This window comes from Tachypleus tridentatus, chromosome 2 (assembly GCF_004210375.1).
Source record: "Tachypleus tridentatus isolate NWPU-2018 chromosome 2, ASM421037v1, whole genome shotgun sequence".
In the NCBI taxonomy this organism is placed as follows: domain Eukaryota; kingdom Metazoa; phylum Arthropoda; class Merostomata; order Xiphosura; family Limulidae; genus Tachypleus; species Tachypleus tridentatus.
Genome location: NC_134826.1, coordinates 29,163,589 through 29,177,685, shown reverse-complemented (window position 1 = coordinate 29,177,685; position 14,097 = coordinate 29,163,589). Strand labels below are relative to the sequence as shown.

At 28.5% G+C, this 14,097-nt stretch overlaps 1 protein-coding gene across 4 annotated transcripts in view; it reads left to right on the top strand.

Moving 5' to 3' along the window:
* The window catches only part of LOC143240048 (RPA-related protein RADX-like), a 104,841-nt gene that overhangs the window by 54,761 nt on the left and 35,983 nt on the right, over window positions 1–14,097 (top strand). For all 4 annotated transcript variants that reach the window (XR_013021542.1, XR_013021541.1, XM_076481881.1 and 1 more), the window contains 5 exons: window positions 1,408–1,487; window positions 4,514–4,753; window positions 9,043–9,122; window positions 10,355–10,446; window positions 13,887–14,066. Coding sequence is in view for 2 of the 4 variants with exons in the window: in XM_076481881.1 (XP_076337996.1) it covers window positions 1,408–1,487; window positions 4,514–4,753; window positions 9,043–9,122; window positions 10,355–10,446; window positions 13,887–14,066 (672 nt within the window). In the remaining 2 variants the exon portion in view is untranslated. The remainder of the gene's footprint in view (window positions 1–1,407; window positions 1,488–4,513; window positions 4,754–9,042; window positions 9,123–10,354; window positions 10,447–13,886; window positions 14,067–14,097) is intronic.

Genomic DNA, 14,097 nt, shown 5'->3' with positions numbered 1-14,097 from the left:
CCACTCTCACTCATTCCTAAACACAGTGGCCACTCTCACCTCATTCCATTTTTGGAAACAGTTACTCATACACAATTATTTCTGTGCATCAGTTGTGAGTAACCAGTTGTGTGATCAGAATGCCCCACTTGTTTTCTCAACCATTTTGAAATATAATGGCATCTCTTTCATGCTAATAAGTTGAGTCTTTAGCCTGTTCAAACTTTAATATATTTTAGACCCAAATACACCTTAGTTGATAAACTTGATAAATTATAATGTAATTATGTGGTATCAACCTATTAATTTATGAATTTTTTGTTTTTTTTACAAGTCTACATAAAACCTAAAAAAAAATTTTCATTTCACATCTTCCATGTAGAAAATTTCTAAAGGCTTAGCATCCTAAAACAAGCAAAAACCAAATGCAAAGGTTGTAACTAGAATAGATAATTGTTTGCTTTACTTCTGTATATGCTGTTAAATGTTTTAAGAAAAATAAGTTTAAAAACATATTTAAATAGCAATATTGTGTGTGTGTATGTATATAATGTATTATTAACTGACATATGACTATATTTTAGAAAATATTAATCCAATAAAACACAGTCAAGATAGTTTATTTTGTAAAGGTTAGTTTCATATTCTTAGATATGGTAACTTTGAGTACATGTGAACCACATTATTGTAACTTTTGTGATGTTAACCAGTAATGTCTGAAAGGTCGTTATAATAAAAAATAATAAATATATATCAATGTATAATGTTATTTAGACTAAACATTTGTATTTTAATTATAATTTGTAGTTGTTACAGAAAAAAAAGTATAATTTATATTCTTAATTTTTATTGTGGTTATGAGTTTGGTAAAATGTACTAAACATGTACAGAGATTCAGATTAGGTTGTGAAAATAACAAAAAATACATTTTTTTAAATTTGATAATTATATGGAGATTAAAGATTTCACATGTGAAATTGAGCATTTTGTGATGCATAAAAGGATTTTTCATGTTAAAATGAAAATTACTTTAATGTTGGATATTCAATATTCTAAAACCAAAATTGTTATAATGAAATATTTAGTTAAAAACTCTTAATGTTTTAATTAAAAAAATCTGATATTTTATGTATGAAGGCCTTGTAATCTTTACTTGTAGCCTACAAAATTTTGTAAAAATATGAATGTATTATCAAAAATCATAATATAATTACTCTCATGGATACTTTCTTGTTTATGAGCTGGATGACTTCCACCTAACCTTAAAGAAAAGGGTTGAACATGTTTTGATCTTGACTCTGTACTTTCAGGAAAAAAAATCTAGTAGTTTAACCAAAAACAAGAAAGAAAATTCTTTTTAAATTTATTACTTAGATGAGTATTAAGTAATTGTGAATAAATTGATGTTGTTGTTTCTTAATCACATAGGGATATTTAGAGGTTGGAGACAACACGGGAACTTGTGGTGTCGTACTTTGGGATAAAGCTAACGTGGGAAAATTTAACTTGTAAGTTTGTTTGTTTTTCAATAGATATAATTTTTGTATGGTAGTGACTGGTCCCTTGAAGTAATGTACTATTGTTTAATCTCTTGATTTGTTTTACAAATTGATTATGGAGTTACTGTACTGCTTAATGTTAGGCCATCTGTGGTAAATTATCGAGTTAATAGAGGAGATTGAAATATATTATGGTGTTGATAAAGGTTTAAATTTTCTTTGGCCAGTTTTTATCTCATTATGTCAAACGCAGCTGTGTTCTGAATTTAAATTTTATTCATTCTAATTCAAAGTTAGTTTGTATACTTTTTTAAAACTTGTTTAAGTAAGGTGGATGTTTTATCTTATTCTGCATTTGAGCATTTTTATCTCAATATGATACATTGAAAACTTTTGAAAACTTACATTTTTTGTTTTACAGTGTCAAATAGTCTAAAACTGGGTTAAATTGTAATTTATATTTAGAAGTTGAATAAATGTTTATGTATCCAATTTGTGATACTTATGAACAAGATAACATAAGTTTATTGATATAAACATGTTTTAATATACAATCAATATTACAACTTGCAAAAATGGTTATTACAAATAATGATCTGTGTACAAATTCACAAACAATACCAAGTGTTCTTTTTTGTTTGAAACTTCCGTGATATCTTATGAAGGGCTCACAATGAGCAAAATAATTTCTATTGATTGAGGTACAATTCACTTAACAGGGACATAGCTAGCTTTGCATTCTTCTCTCTTTGCTAATCTCACGGCAAGTTTCTCAGGACTGAAGTTATATAATGTCCGGTGTTAATCCACTGAAATTAAACAATTATAATACTAGAAATTACAAATGTTCCTGGTCAAATATCTGAAGTTTCCAATTAATAAGCGTTAATCACAGTTATAGCTTCTGAGGTTTATAGTATACCAACTATAGCATACTAATAATGTGTATTGTCTCTTGGTGTGGTGTGTTGGTCACAGTTATAGGTGTGAGGAGAGTTTCTAGAAATTTCAGCCTGCACAACAACATGGTTGATACACTAGTGTTTACATACATACATAAATTGTTGATCATTACACTTGAGAATCTTCTCTACAACTTCAATAACTGTTCTTTTGTAAAAATAAATCAAATATATTATTTTTCAATAAACTCTAACATGTTCTTCGATCTACCTAGACTTAAATTACTTTAATTACAAACACGGAAAATTGTGATGGATGTACTATCATGTATCTATTTTGACATCAATGTTTATTTTAGTTACATTTACATTTAAAAATGTATGTTGTATATACTGTTGAATCTGTATTGCAAAGTTACTGCCTATTCACTGAAGTTGTAGAGAAGATTCTCAAGTGTAATAATCAACAATAATTTATTTGATTTATTTTCACAATAACTGTTCTCTTGTGTGTGTGTAAGTCTTTGTCAAATTATAATAACATACGAGTAAACAAAATATAATAATTTGTTTTTATTTATTATATGACTTACAAGAGCATATATAAAATAGAGTAAGTATTTGTTAACTATATATACACACAAACATACACGTATGTATGTATGTATGTATATATACACACACACAGGCTTGGTCATTTTGACTGAGCTGGTTATCACCATCTAACCATTAAACTATACATACTATAACTCTTGTGTAAGAAATGTATCCTCCTGAAATATGACAGGCTTTTAGTAAAAACTACACATTTGTTAACTATATATACACACAAACATACACGTATGTATATATATACACACACACAGGCTTGGTCATTTTGACTGAGCTGGTTATCACCATCTAACCATTAAACTATGCATACTATAACTCTTGTGTAGGAAATGTATCCTCCTGAAATATGACAGGCTTTTAGTAAAAACTACACATTTGTTATACATTAAAAAATATATATATATTCTTTAGATTTGTCTGAATTTATTAAGCCTTCACTGAGTTAGTGTTATTGAAAGATAATTTTCATGCTGAATATGAAAATATTTATTTTCATCTTAAAGTTTTCTTATTTCAGTTGAACCTTCTTGATGAATGTCAAAAGTTTGGGGGATAAAACTTAATATTTTAGTTTTTTTCTGTAAGCAATCGTGAACTTACTTTAGAGATGAAGCCTCTTTCAGTAAATTGTACTTGATGGTACTTTATTAGCACTAGTTTTTTCCTACTACTTGTTTGGCTATTCATTAAATCATTAATTTTTCTTTCAAATATACATTTTAGAATACAAAATATATCAGGCACTTGAATAAAATGTGCCAAAAGTACTGTAACTTAACTATCTTTCTAACCAAGCTATAAATATATTTAAATAAACTTGTGTTAGCAGTTCCAAGCAGAAGAACACACTTGCAAATAATGAAAGTGGGGCTATATGTCTACTTATGAGTAGTAAAGGGAAATAACCATATGATGAATCTTCTAAAGAAGCTGCTCTTTCTGTTGCCATTGGTAATTATTGTAATTTTTTGAAAGGTATAATAACAAGAGAAGATTGAACATATGAGCTTAGTTTTCTTTTTTTATATCTCAAAGCAAAAATATTGGAGGATCTAAGTTTGTTTTGTGCTTCTCAATATCTACGAGTTTCTAGTTAGTTTGACACTGAGAAAACCATGTAAGGGTAAAAAGTAAACCTAAAATAAGTTATTCTGAGTGCTGTTGCATCATGTGATAAAGATAAGAGAAGGTTGATCATTTATTTAAATATTAGCTTTTAAAAGTTAGATATTAAAAAATTGTGAATTATAAATTGTTTTGATGATAAACTCATTGACACAGAGATAGTAGAGTTCTTCAATTAAATTTTAAATATATCTTGAAAAAGTCATCTTGTACGTTGACCCTCCAGTATCATTTGACTGATGACAGATATTTAACATGTTAAGTTTTCTGTGCATACAGTATTTAGTTAGTTTAAAATTTAAATACTTCTTTAAGCTGTTGTAATATTTCTGTACAATGTAAAAAAATAGGTAAAATTGTGCTTTATTAACTTGTTTCTTTCTCTTTTACTGATAGTTTACCACCAGGCAGTATTTTGTTACTTTCTAAGTACCATGTATCTTACAAGCAACCACGTGAAGTCAATCCATGTTTTCGAGGAGATGTTAATCTACTGTCCAGGCTTCCTGTTGAAATCAAAATAAACGATTGTTCTCAAATATACTTATTGAATTTAGAAGATGCAAAAGAATTCTTTCCACTTGGGGTTTCTTTACCAAATGTACAATTTGAGTTTGTTACACGGGATAAGATTAGGTAAGTTTACAATATTATATCACTAGGGGATATTTTAATAAATAATTTTTTTTTCTTTTTTACTTGCTACATTATACCATTATAGACTATTCTATAGAAAAAATGATAAAAGCTACAAGTAAGATATTCTACATTGTTCAAAGGATGTATGCATAAAACAAAAGAAAGTATTCTCATAGTTAAATAAAGCTTGCTTTAACTTTTTTTTTATAAATATATATTTTATATCATTAATCTTGTTCCTATGCTATTAAGTTGAAAAGCTGTGACAAATGTTAGATGTTACTAGGACAAATAGTGAAATTCATGGTAATCATGTTTGTCTTTTTTTTCCTCTTTTGTTTATATATTTAGTCTTTTGACAATCTTAGAATATACTTCTTCAATATTTGTGTAATAGACAACATATAGCATCTTCCTAAGCCTTTGAATTCTAAAATGTTTAACTGTGATACATTGTATTTTTTCATTTATCTTCCAACTTCTCAATAATGACATTTACATGCAGCAGTATATTCATCAGAGACTATTTCTGTATTGCAAAGGATGTAAAAATTTTGTTTGTTTTAATATATATAGTATGAAAATATTTTACACCTACATGGATTAGTTTCCTGTCAGTAGTAATACTGATTTGAAAATAAAAGCAATTAGTGGATATTCAGTGTTGATATTTATCTGAATTAAGGTGTTTAGATGCAAATTTGAGATCAGAAATTAGAATAAAAGGAGCAGAGATCAAAACTCCAGGTGAATGGATTTATTATGGCTGATTTATTTATTTTGATCTCTTGCTGAACTAGTAAAAAAGTTTTTTTGACAACAAATTACCTATTTGTATTTTCATACAAATTTGAATCATTTGCAGTTAGTTCAATCACATTTACATGGATACTGGTACCTCCTTGAAATACTGTTCTGCATTAAAATGTAGATTTCCCACATCATTAAAAATTCAAGATTTTAACACTGTGTTAATAACATGACTTGTATGCAAACTTCATTCTCAAGTCAGTGTGTGTGTGTGTGTATTTCTGGAACCTGAAGTACAAGAAAAATCATTTTAAGTGATCATAAATGTTACTTGCTTCATTTACATTTTGTTTTCAAAAGTACAGTGATGGTATAAACTTACTTCAACATTTTAGTTAACTTGTATATAGCTAGTTATGTGTTTGTTAGGGTTTCTGTCTGTTTATAGCTAGTGCAAGGTAGGGGCATGGTCTGCACAGTTGGGATATCTGGTAAAAATGGAGCATGCAAGATGGATCTGTAGTGTAGTGGAGGTTCAGCTTTTAGTTTGTTGGATTCCTTCCTTCCATATTTATGGTCTGGTGAGTTCCGTGGTCAGTCAGTCTTGTGTGTTGTGGTCCCAAGTAGTGTACATAAAAAAAAGATTTAAGAATGTCCATAGTCAAGAAATGTACATTGCTGTTAAGCTGTGTTCATTATTCAGATGGCATTATGTTTTTTTATTTTGGTGTGCTCATTTCTTGAGGGATGTACAAGAAAATATTAGTTTTTCATAAACTATTAGTTTATTATTTATCCTGTGAAGACAAGCTGAAACTATCAGATAAAACCCATACTGAAGAATTAATGCTTACAATACTTACAATGTAGACACACACACAAATTTTTTTACTAAAATTTTCTGTGAAATTGTAGAATTACAGCCTTACTCAGGCTAGCTGCTCTGAGTATAATGAGACATTTATAATTTTTTTTTTTTTAAAGTTTTTATCTTTCATTTGCATAACATGTGGGTCTTTCAAAACGACTATCAGAAATGTTTTTATTTCAGTATAAAAAGTTTAAATTTATCTTTTATTTTCTCTAAATCAACATTAAATTTTAAAATTTAATTCATTATGCATCTTACATAAGGAAGGAAACTTTATGATAAATAGATTGCATGAAAGAAAATAATCCTAGGTTTCAGTGATATATGTATCCATTTTAAAATTTTAGAAATAAGAAAATAATGAATAAAACATTAGAAAAGTTCAATCTTACAGTTCCTGGCATATAATCATCTTCAAACTTTCACTGTTTTCTAACAAATTTAGCTAAAAATTAACTTGTTGTGACTCTACACATTTTCTTTTTTGAATTATCTATTAACTAAGTGTCTCTGCATAGATGGAAAATGTATTTATTTCCAGTCTGAATAAATATCTCAATAGGAAGCTTCTGATTAACAACTATGGCTGAAGTTTTGACTTTTTTTTTTTTAATTATTGCACCAGAGCAAATATCAAAATTTATATCAAAAAATTTAATATTCCAATATTTGAGGTATAACTATGTTTTGGAGAAAATTTGTGGAGATACGTTACGTATAACTCTTCAAAAATTGATGTTGCACATTTTTTATGAATGATGGCAGGCTGGAAACATTTATGCTTGGAAGATCATTACAGGTGTAGGAGGAACAAGGAAAAGGAAAATTCCTAGTGCAGAAATATCATCAGATATACAATAATGAATGCTGTTAACACTTATTTTACAAATGAAATTATAAACTATGTGTTTATTCTATACTTATTGATGTTCATTGGTAAGAAAAGTTGTTTAATTAAATTTTTTAATGTAACTGTAAAAGGTCTTGACATGTGCACTTGTCCCTAATCTATCTGCATGTGGTTAATTTACTTCTGTGTCTCTATAGATATAGCTTACTTAATTGCACTGCATAATGGATTAAGAAAGTTTTTTGAAGGCTGCCTCTGCACTGAGAGCTGAAAAATATTTCTGCTTAACAGCAAATGTAGAAACGTATAAAAATAGTTTCATTGAAAAATTATACTTGGGAATTCTCTTTGAGTGTATATTCAAAATTGTACCAAATAGTTTACATAAATCTATTTCAGATGAGTACTGAAATCTGTCTGGTTTATTTTTTCTCACAAATTATGACATCATGGCATCAAAGAAGTTGCACAACATAACATAGTTATTGGAAGCAACTTCTGAAGGAAATTTTATTTTTGTGGAATTATACACCAATCTAGTGGTGAATGTTATTTTTTAAACAGGATATTTTATGCTAAGTTGTTAATAATTAATCACACCTTCAATCACATTTCAAAATGTTATGCAACTTAAAGAATAAAATTGTAAATTTACTGTGTCTTATTGTTGAGTGGCTCTTTGCATGACTAAAATAGTCAACAGTTGGTTTTTTGATGGGTAGTATAAGTTACTCGGAGCTTTGGCTCTGAGTAAAAGAAACCAAGAGTGCAACACAATTAGCTTTTTTAAAGAGAATGAAATAATTTAGATTGACAGATTGACTTAAATTTTTCCCATCAGTGTGGATGGGTACTTTTGTTTGTATTGTATCATAATCGTCTAATTCTCCTTACTGCTAAGATATAAGAAATGTTTGCAGGTGATATTGTCCTGGCTTCATATATATAATGTAATTACAATTAAAAAAGTGGAAATTAATTTAAAATTATTTGTGCATTGTAGCTAAATTGCCTTGAAAAAATTTGTATATTTATAAAATGAGACCCTTCTGTGTGTGTGTGTATAAAGAGTGAGAGAGAGTATGAGAATTTCATGCAAAAATAATTGTAAAATTTGATAATAGTTAGAAACAAAATAAAATATCATATTTGATTTTATCAAATTTAACTTCCATTTCCAATAAACACTATATTCAACTCTTTCAAACCAAATTAATTTTTGATGATAGATGAATGGAATTGAATTATAGGAGTGGACCATTCATCCATACAGAGCTTTTCTTAAAAAGACGTTTTTCTTCATAAACATTGCTCAATAAATCAGTGTTTTGCTATTTTTACATTTAGTTACTTATGAAATGTAAGTGTAATAATCTTATGGGAAAAAACATGTAGTAAGTGTAATGTTAACTGTTTTTTGTACTATAAGTGCAATCTGACAAAAGTGCAGTAATTAAAACAGTAATTTGTGCCATTGATATGATAAATTTATGTTGTTAAAAACAAACTTTTTTGTGTTGTTCCTTTTCTTATCTTGAAAATGTGTACTAGCAGGTTACGTTAAAGAATGCAAGTTTTTTTATGTATTGTATATCATATTAACTTATTTTTTAATTTTATTTTTGAGTATTTTGTATGGTTTTATCTTTTGTTAAAATCAAACTCAGTCAAATCCACAATTTTCATGACAAAATGGCTTGTATCTACTACATCACTATGTATGACTTTGTTAGATTCAAAATTGAGTAATTTATTGGCAGTGTATGTTTAAAGATGTTTGCAGAAATGTATGTTTTTATCTTTTGTATTTATCAGCACTCATCCTCCTGATACCACTGTTGATGTTGTGGGACTTGTAACTTATGTTGGACACTACGTAAGAGAAAGGTGTTCAGGTAAAAGAATTCAATTTTCATCTCAAACTATTTTTGAGAGAATGCTATTTTAGAACTGCAAAACAAAAATTTAATCACTATAGTCATTTATTTAGAGAGAATCTTCACACACTCAATTATAGTGTAATGGTGTTTTTTATTTCCTTTGTAATTTAAAAATATGTCAATATTGCATTATAAGCCTCTAGAATCAGTTTAAAATATTTTGTTTTGTATACCACTCAGTTTGAATGTGAATTTTAAGGGATGCATTATTTAGGATTTAATTTTTATTTTATTCTAATTATAAAAAGAAAAATGTAACCACAAGAACTGAAAAGTGTATCCATAATTTACACAAAGCAGGGAACTTTTTTGTTTATTAACTTGAAAAGTTTCTTTGAGGCTATGAAGAAAAACACAATAGGATAGTATTTAAAATTAGAAAAAAATTAAAATTCAGTTTTACTAATTTTGAATTTGTTATACATTTCTATGTTGTTATTTAAAATAGAAAAAGAAATGGTGTTAATATATTCCCACTATGAAAATACCATAATGTTATCTTGTTTAGGTTGTATATATTTCATATAAAATATATATTAATTAGGTTTCTAATGAAATGTCGGAAAACTGTGCCATAACATCCATAAAGCTACAAAGATGTCAAAATGTATTGTTCTTTCCTCATAAAATACATGTAATCTGTGAAGCTCAGCATTTAGTTTTATTTTACTTACCTATTATGAAAAAGATACCAATGCAAAAGCAAACAGGCCTGGCATGGCTAGGTGGGTTAAGGCATTCAACTTTTAATATGAGAGTCGTGGGTTCAAATCCCCATTGCACCAAACACGCTTGCCCTTTCAGCGGTGGGTGGTGATGACTAGCTGCCTTCTCTCTAGTCTTACACTGCTAAATTAGGGACAGTTAGCACAGATAGCCCTGGAGTAACTTTGCATGAAATTCAAAAACAAATAAGCAAGCAAAAGCAAACTGACTTTCAGAATGTTTTGATTATTTAGTTGTTACTATAGAAGCATATATATATGCAAAAACGTCAGTTCACGATGAGCGAAGAAGGTTGAAACGTTGTTTGCTCTTCTATGTAAAATATTTTCTCAAACCAAACGAGCCGTTTTTGCATATATATTTCTCTACAAGTGGGCTTTATCGACATCGCTGATTATAGGAGCATATGTTGTATGTGTTTGTTTATATTTTAGTTATTCTTTTTATACATGTACACACAGCCCCTGGTGGATTTTGGGTTTATAAGGTGATAGAGATGATTGACTCTTCATCTAAGCTACCATTTCGTATTCAGCTTTATGTTCACAACCAGGTAAGTCACAAATTAACTTTACATAGGTGAGAATTTTCTGCTTAAAGAACATACTCTCACTTAACTTTTAAAGTTGAATCTTGGACATTTTTTTTTAATATGTTGTGTTTATTTACTTTATTTATTATTATCTGGAGTATATCCATCTCCTGGAGGGAAGTTATGTAAATTCATGATAGATGAAAGATTATTTTAAGACATGAAACATTGCTATTCTTATAGGTAACTGTAAAAACTCCAATAAAAACTGCAAAACACAAAATGCAAAACGAAAAAACTGGTATGGTTCTTTCAATTGATTCAATGAACCTTCATACCAAATTTAGTAAATGTCCATAAACAGGGGGTGAAGTGGAATCTTAGTTTCTAGGTTATGACTCTGTAATCAAATAAAATAATAGGCTATAAATATCATTTCCCTGAGCAATGACAATATTATAATGAGAAATTTATGTTAACTTTCATTCCTTGGCAGGGTAGTAAATACATTGGAGAAGAGAAGGTACCTAGAGAGCAAATGCCACAATTCTCACACTTAGGGAAATTGAGGATTTTTTGAATATTGTCTTGAAAATTAAGAAGTTAAAAACTTTTATAATATTAAAATTTGGGTTATTATATATGATAAAAGAAAAGCTTAATTAAATTTTGAATCTAATTCACTAAAACCTTCCAGTATGAGCACAAAATGATGCCTCTTCTAAAACAAAAATGCATGGATGTGTTTTTGCTTTTGGCAATACAAAAAAGAATCACCTGATGATGAATTGATACTATGAATTGAAATATAATTATTAAAATCAGCATACCTACTTTAAAAGTTGCTATTAGTATTTTTGAATGAAATGAACACTCTATTTGTTATTTTTTAATCGAGTAAACAATCTATTTAAGTGAAGGTGGGAAGGTCAAAAGATATATCATATTTGTGTAGTTTTTGTGAGTTATTCTTCTTTTTAAATACTTGTGCTTATACACTGCTGGCCAAAATCTTAAGACCAATGAACATAAAGAAAAAATATGCATTTTGCATTGTTAGACTCAACCACTTATTTGTGTAGAGCTTCAAAAGATGAAAATAAGAAAAGGGGAAAATAAAAATAAACTTTTTTAGTATTTAATAGAAAAAATGTGAACCCTTAAACAGTGGCCATCATCAATTGATGGTCCTACCTACAACATTACCACTGTTTAAGAGTTAAACAATAACTATAATAATTATAAAAGATAACTCAGTAGTGATTTTATTTTAGTTCATAATGTGCCAAAGGAAAATATACATCACTAAGCATTTCCTACAGCAAACAACATGATGCATAGCAGAGGTTACTGACAAGCAAAATCACCACTTGACAAGTAGGATGTTTGCATACAGTGAAAATTAATGAAAACCTTTATGAAACAAAATACAGATTGAAGTTTATGATGTTGTTAATATGAAGACAACAACAAGCTTTAGACAACAAAAAATAAATTAAAATACTGAAATATAAAATGTTTCATTGGAAGTAACAAATATGACATGTACAGGTTTTCAAGACATATGCACAATTGGTTGTCCATGAATTGTTATAGAAATTATTGAACTTGTACCATTTAATGAATAACTTAAAATATTATATTTGGCTAATAATCTATTATTTAATGCATTGAATATCTGAGTAATATATGAAGCAAATTTTACAGTTTGTCAAGTGACAGAACAAATGCTAGGGTAAAAAAAATAAAGATTGAAGATAAATATGAGTATGTACAACTTGACAGAACAATATTTATTGTTTTGAAACACTTGGACCATGATATTCTCTTGGGATTGAAATTTGAATTGTTCATGAGATTTTGTCTGGTGCTAGTCTGGTTGAGTGTTTGTGATGTGCTGGAAATATACATTGTTTAAATTCAATGGACATACCAGAATAAAATTAATAACTTTTATTAAAAGTTTTATTTTGTAGGAGTTTTTATTTAATGTAATAAGGATTATTGTGTAAAAACAAAATTTAAAACTTGCAAGGTGTAATAGCATACTAGGATATCACTTTTAGTGGAGAACGTTTGCCTACAGCAACATTGATGTCTTTTTCAGTTTCTGTAGCCTCCATGATGGTAGTTATACAGAGTGATGGATCATAATGCAATAATAAATGTTTTAGATGCTTTTTCAGCAGGTCTGATTTTGTATATGAAGTGTTCTGTATTTACATACATATTATATAAATTAGAATTTTCAACTTAGCTATGTATAAGTATAATTTGGTGTTCTTGCAGATGAACAGAATGTGAATAAACCTAAAAATATTTTTATTAATTTGGTTAATTGACAGGTATGTGATTATATTAATTCAAAGATTTCATTACTTTTGAGATAGATAAACTTGACATATGCAGTTTTAAAGGGGCCCAGCATGGCTAGGTGGTTAAGGCACTCAACTCATAATCTGAGGATTGCAGGTTTGAATCTCCTTCACTCCAAACATGCTTGCCCTTTCAATCATGGGAGCATTATAATGTTACTGTCAATTCCACTATTCATTGGTAAAAGAGTAGCTCAAGAGCTGGCAGTGAGGGTTGAGGACTAGCTGCCTTCCTTCTAGTCTTATGCTGCTAAGTTAGGGATGGCTAATGCAGATAGCCTTTGTGTAGCTTTGCTAGAAATTCAAAACAAACCAAACAGTTTTAAAACACATACAAAAACAATACAATGTTAACTGGTTTAGTGGGTAAACTTCTTGATGTCTACACTTGTGTTATGGATGTTGGAAATATGAATACTACAGTGAGTGGTTAGAAACTGAAAAATCTGTACATTTTTGTGTTCACATCAGAAATATTGCTTTAATAATTTGACATATGAAAAGTGTACTATGTTAAATAATACTCCATTTTGCATCTAAAAAATTCTACATTGTATATTTTAATAATGAAAATACATGTAAGTAGGAGCTTCTAATGCCATATGTTTACCATCTATAAAATTTCTATATTTATATGGGTAATTTTTCAGATTATAACAATTCTTATTTCATAAAAATTTGTTATTTGAGAATTAGTCTAATAAGAGTGGTTCAGAATACACTGTACCAGTATAGATCAAACTGGATAGTATTGAAGTGAATGTGTAATTAAATGTGCAAGAAGTATGTTATTTTACTTCTTTTGTTTTTAGTGTATCATTTCACAGTACAACATCATAGATGTGTTCTCTTGTAATGTTACTAGATATTTTTTTGGCATTATGGAATTACTAATCTGATTTGCAGTTTTAAGATGTTCCTTTCCCTCTACTACATGGTTCTAGTCAGAACTGGTTTAAGAAATTGGACTAGTTAAAAGTATTTTTGTTTAAATACAATTTTGCACACTAAATTTATTAATACGAATGAATAAAAATTAAAGGTATTTTGTCTGGAAAAGAAAAGTACAGAAGTTACTAATTACAGATAAAACCATATGATGAACTATTACCTGGGAAAGTTTTAATTTGTACCCAAATGAGAATTGTTGGAAAAGAAACCACAACAGTGTCATCAGTGACAGGAGATCAGTGTTTAAGGGATGTCTCTTCATTGTCAGTGACTATGGATCGTGACTTGTACTTGACTTCAAGTGGTGAAAGTATGGTATGTTATGTATATGTAATAATTTTTTGCA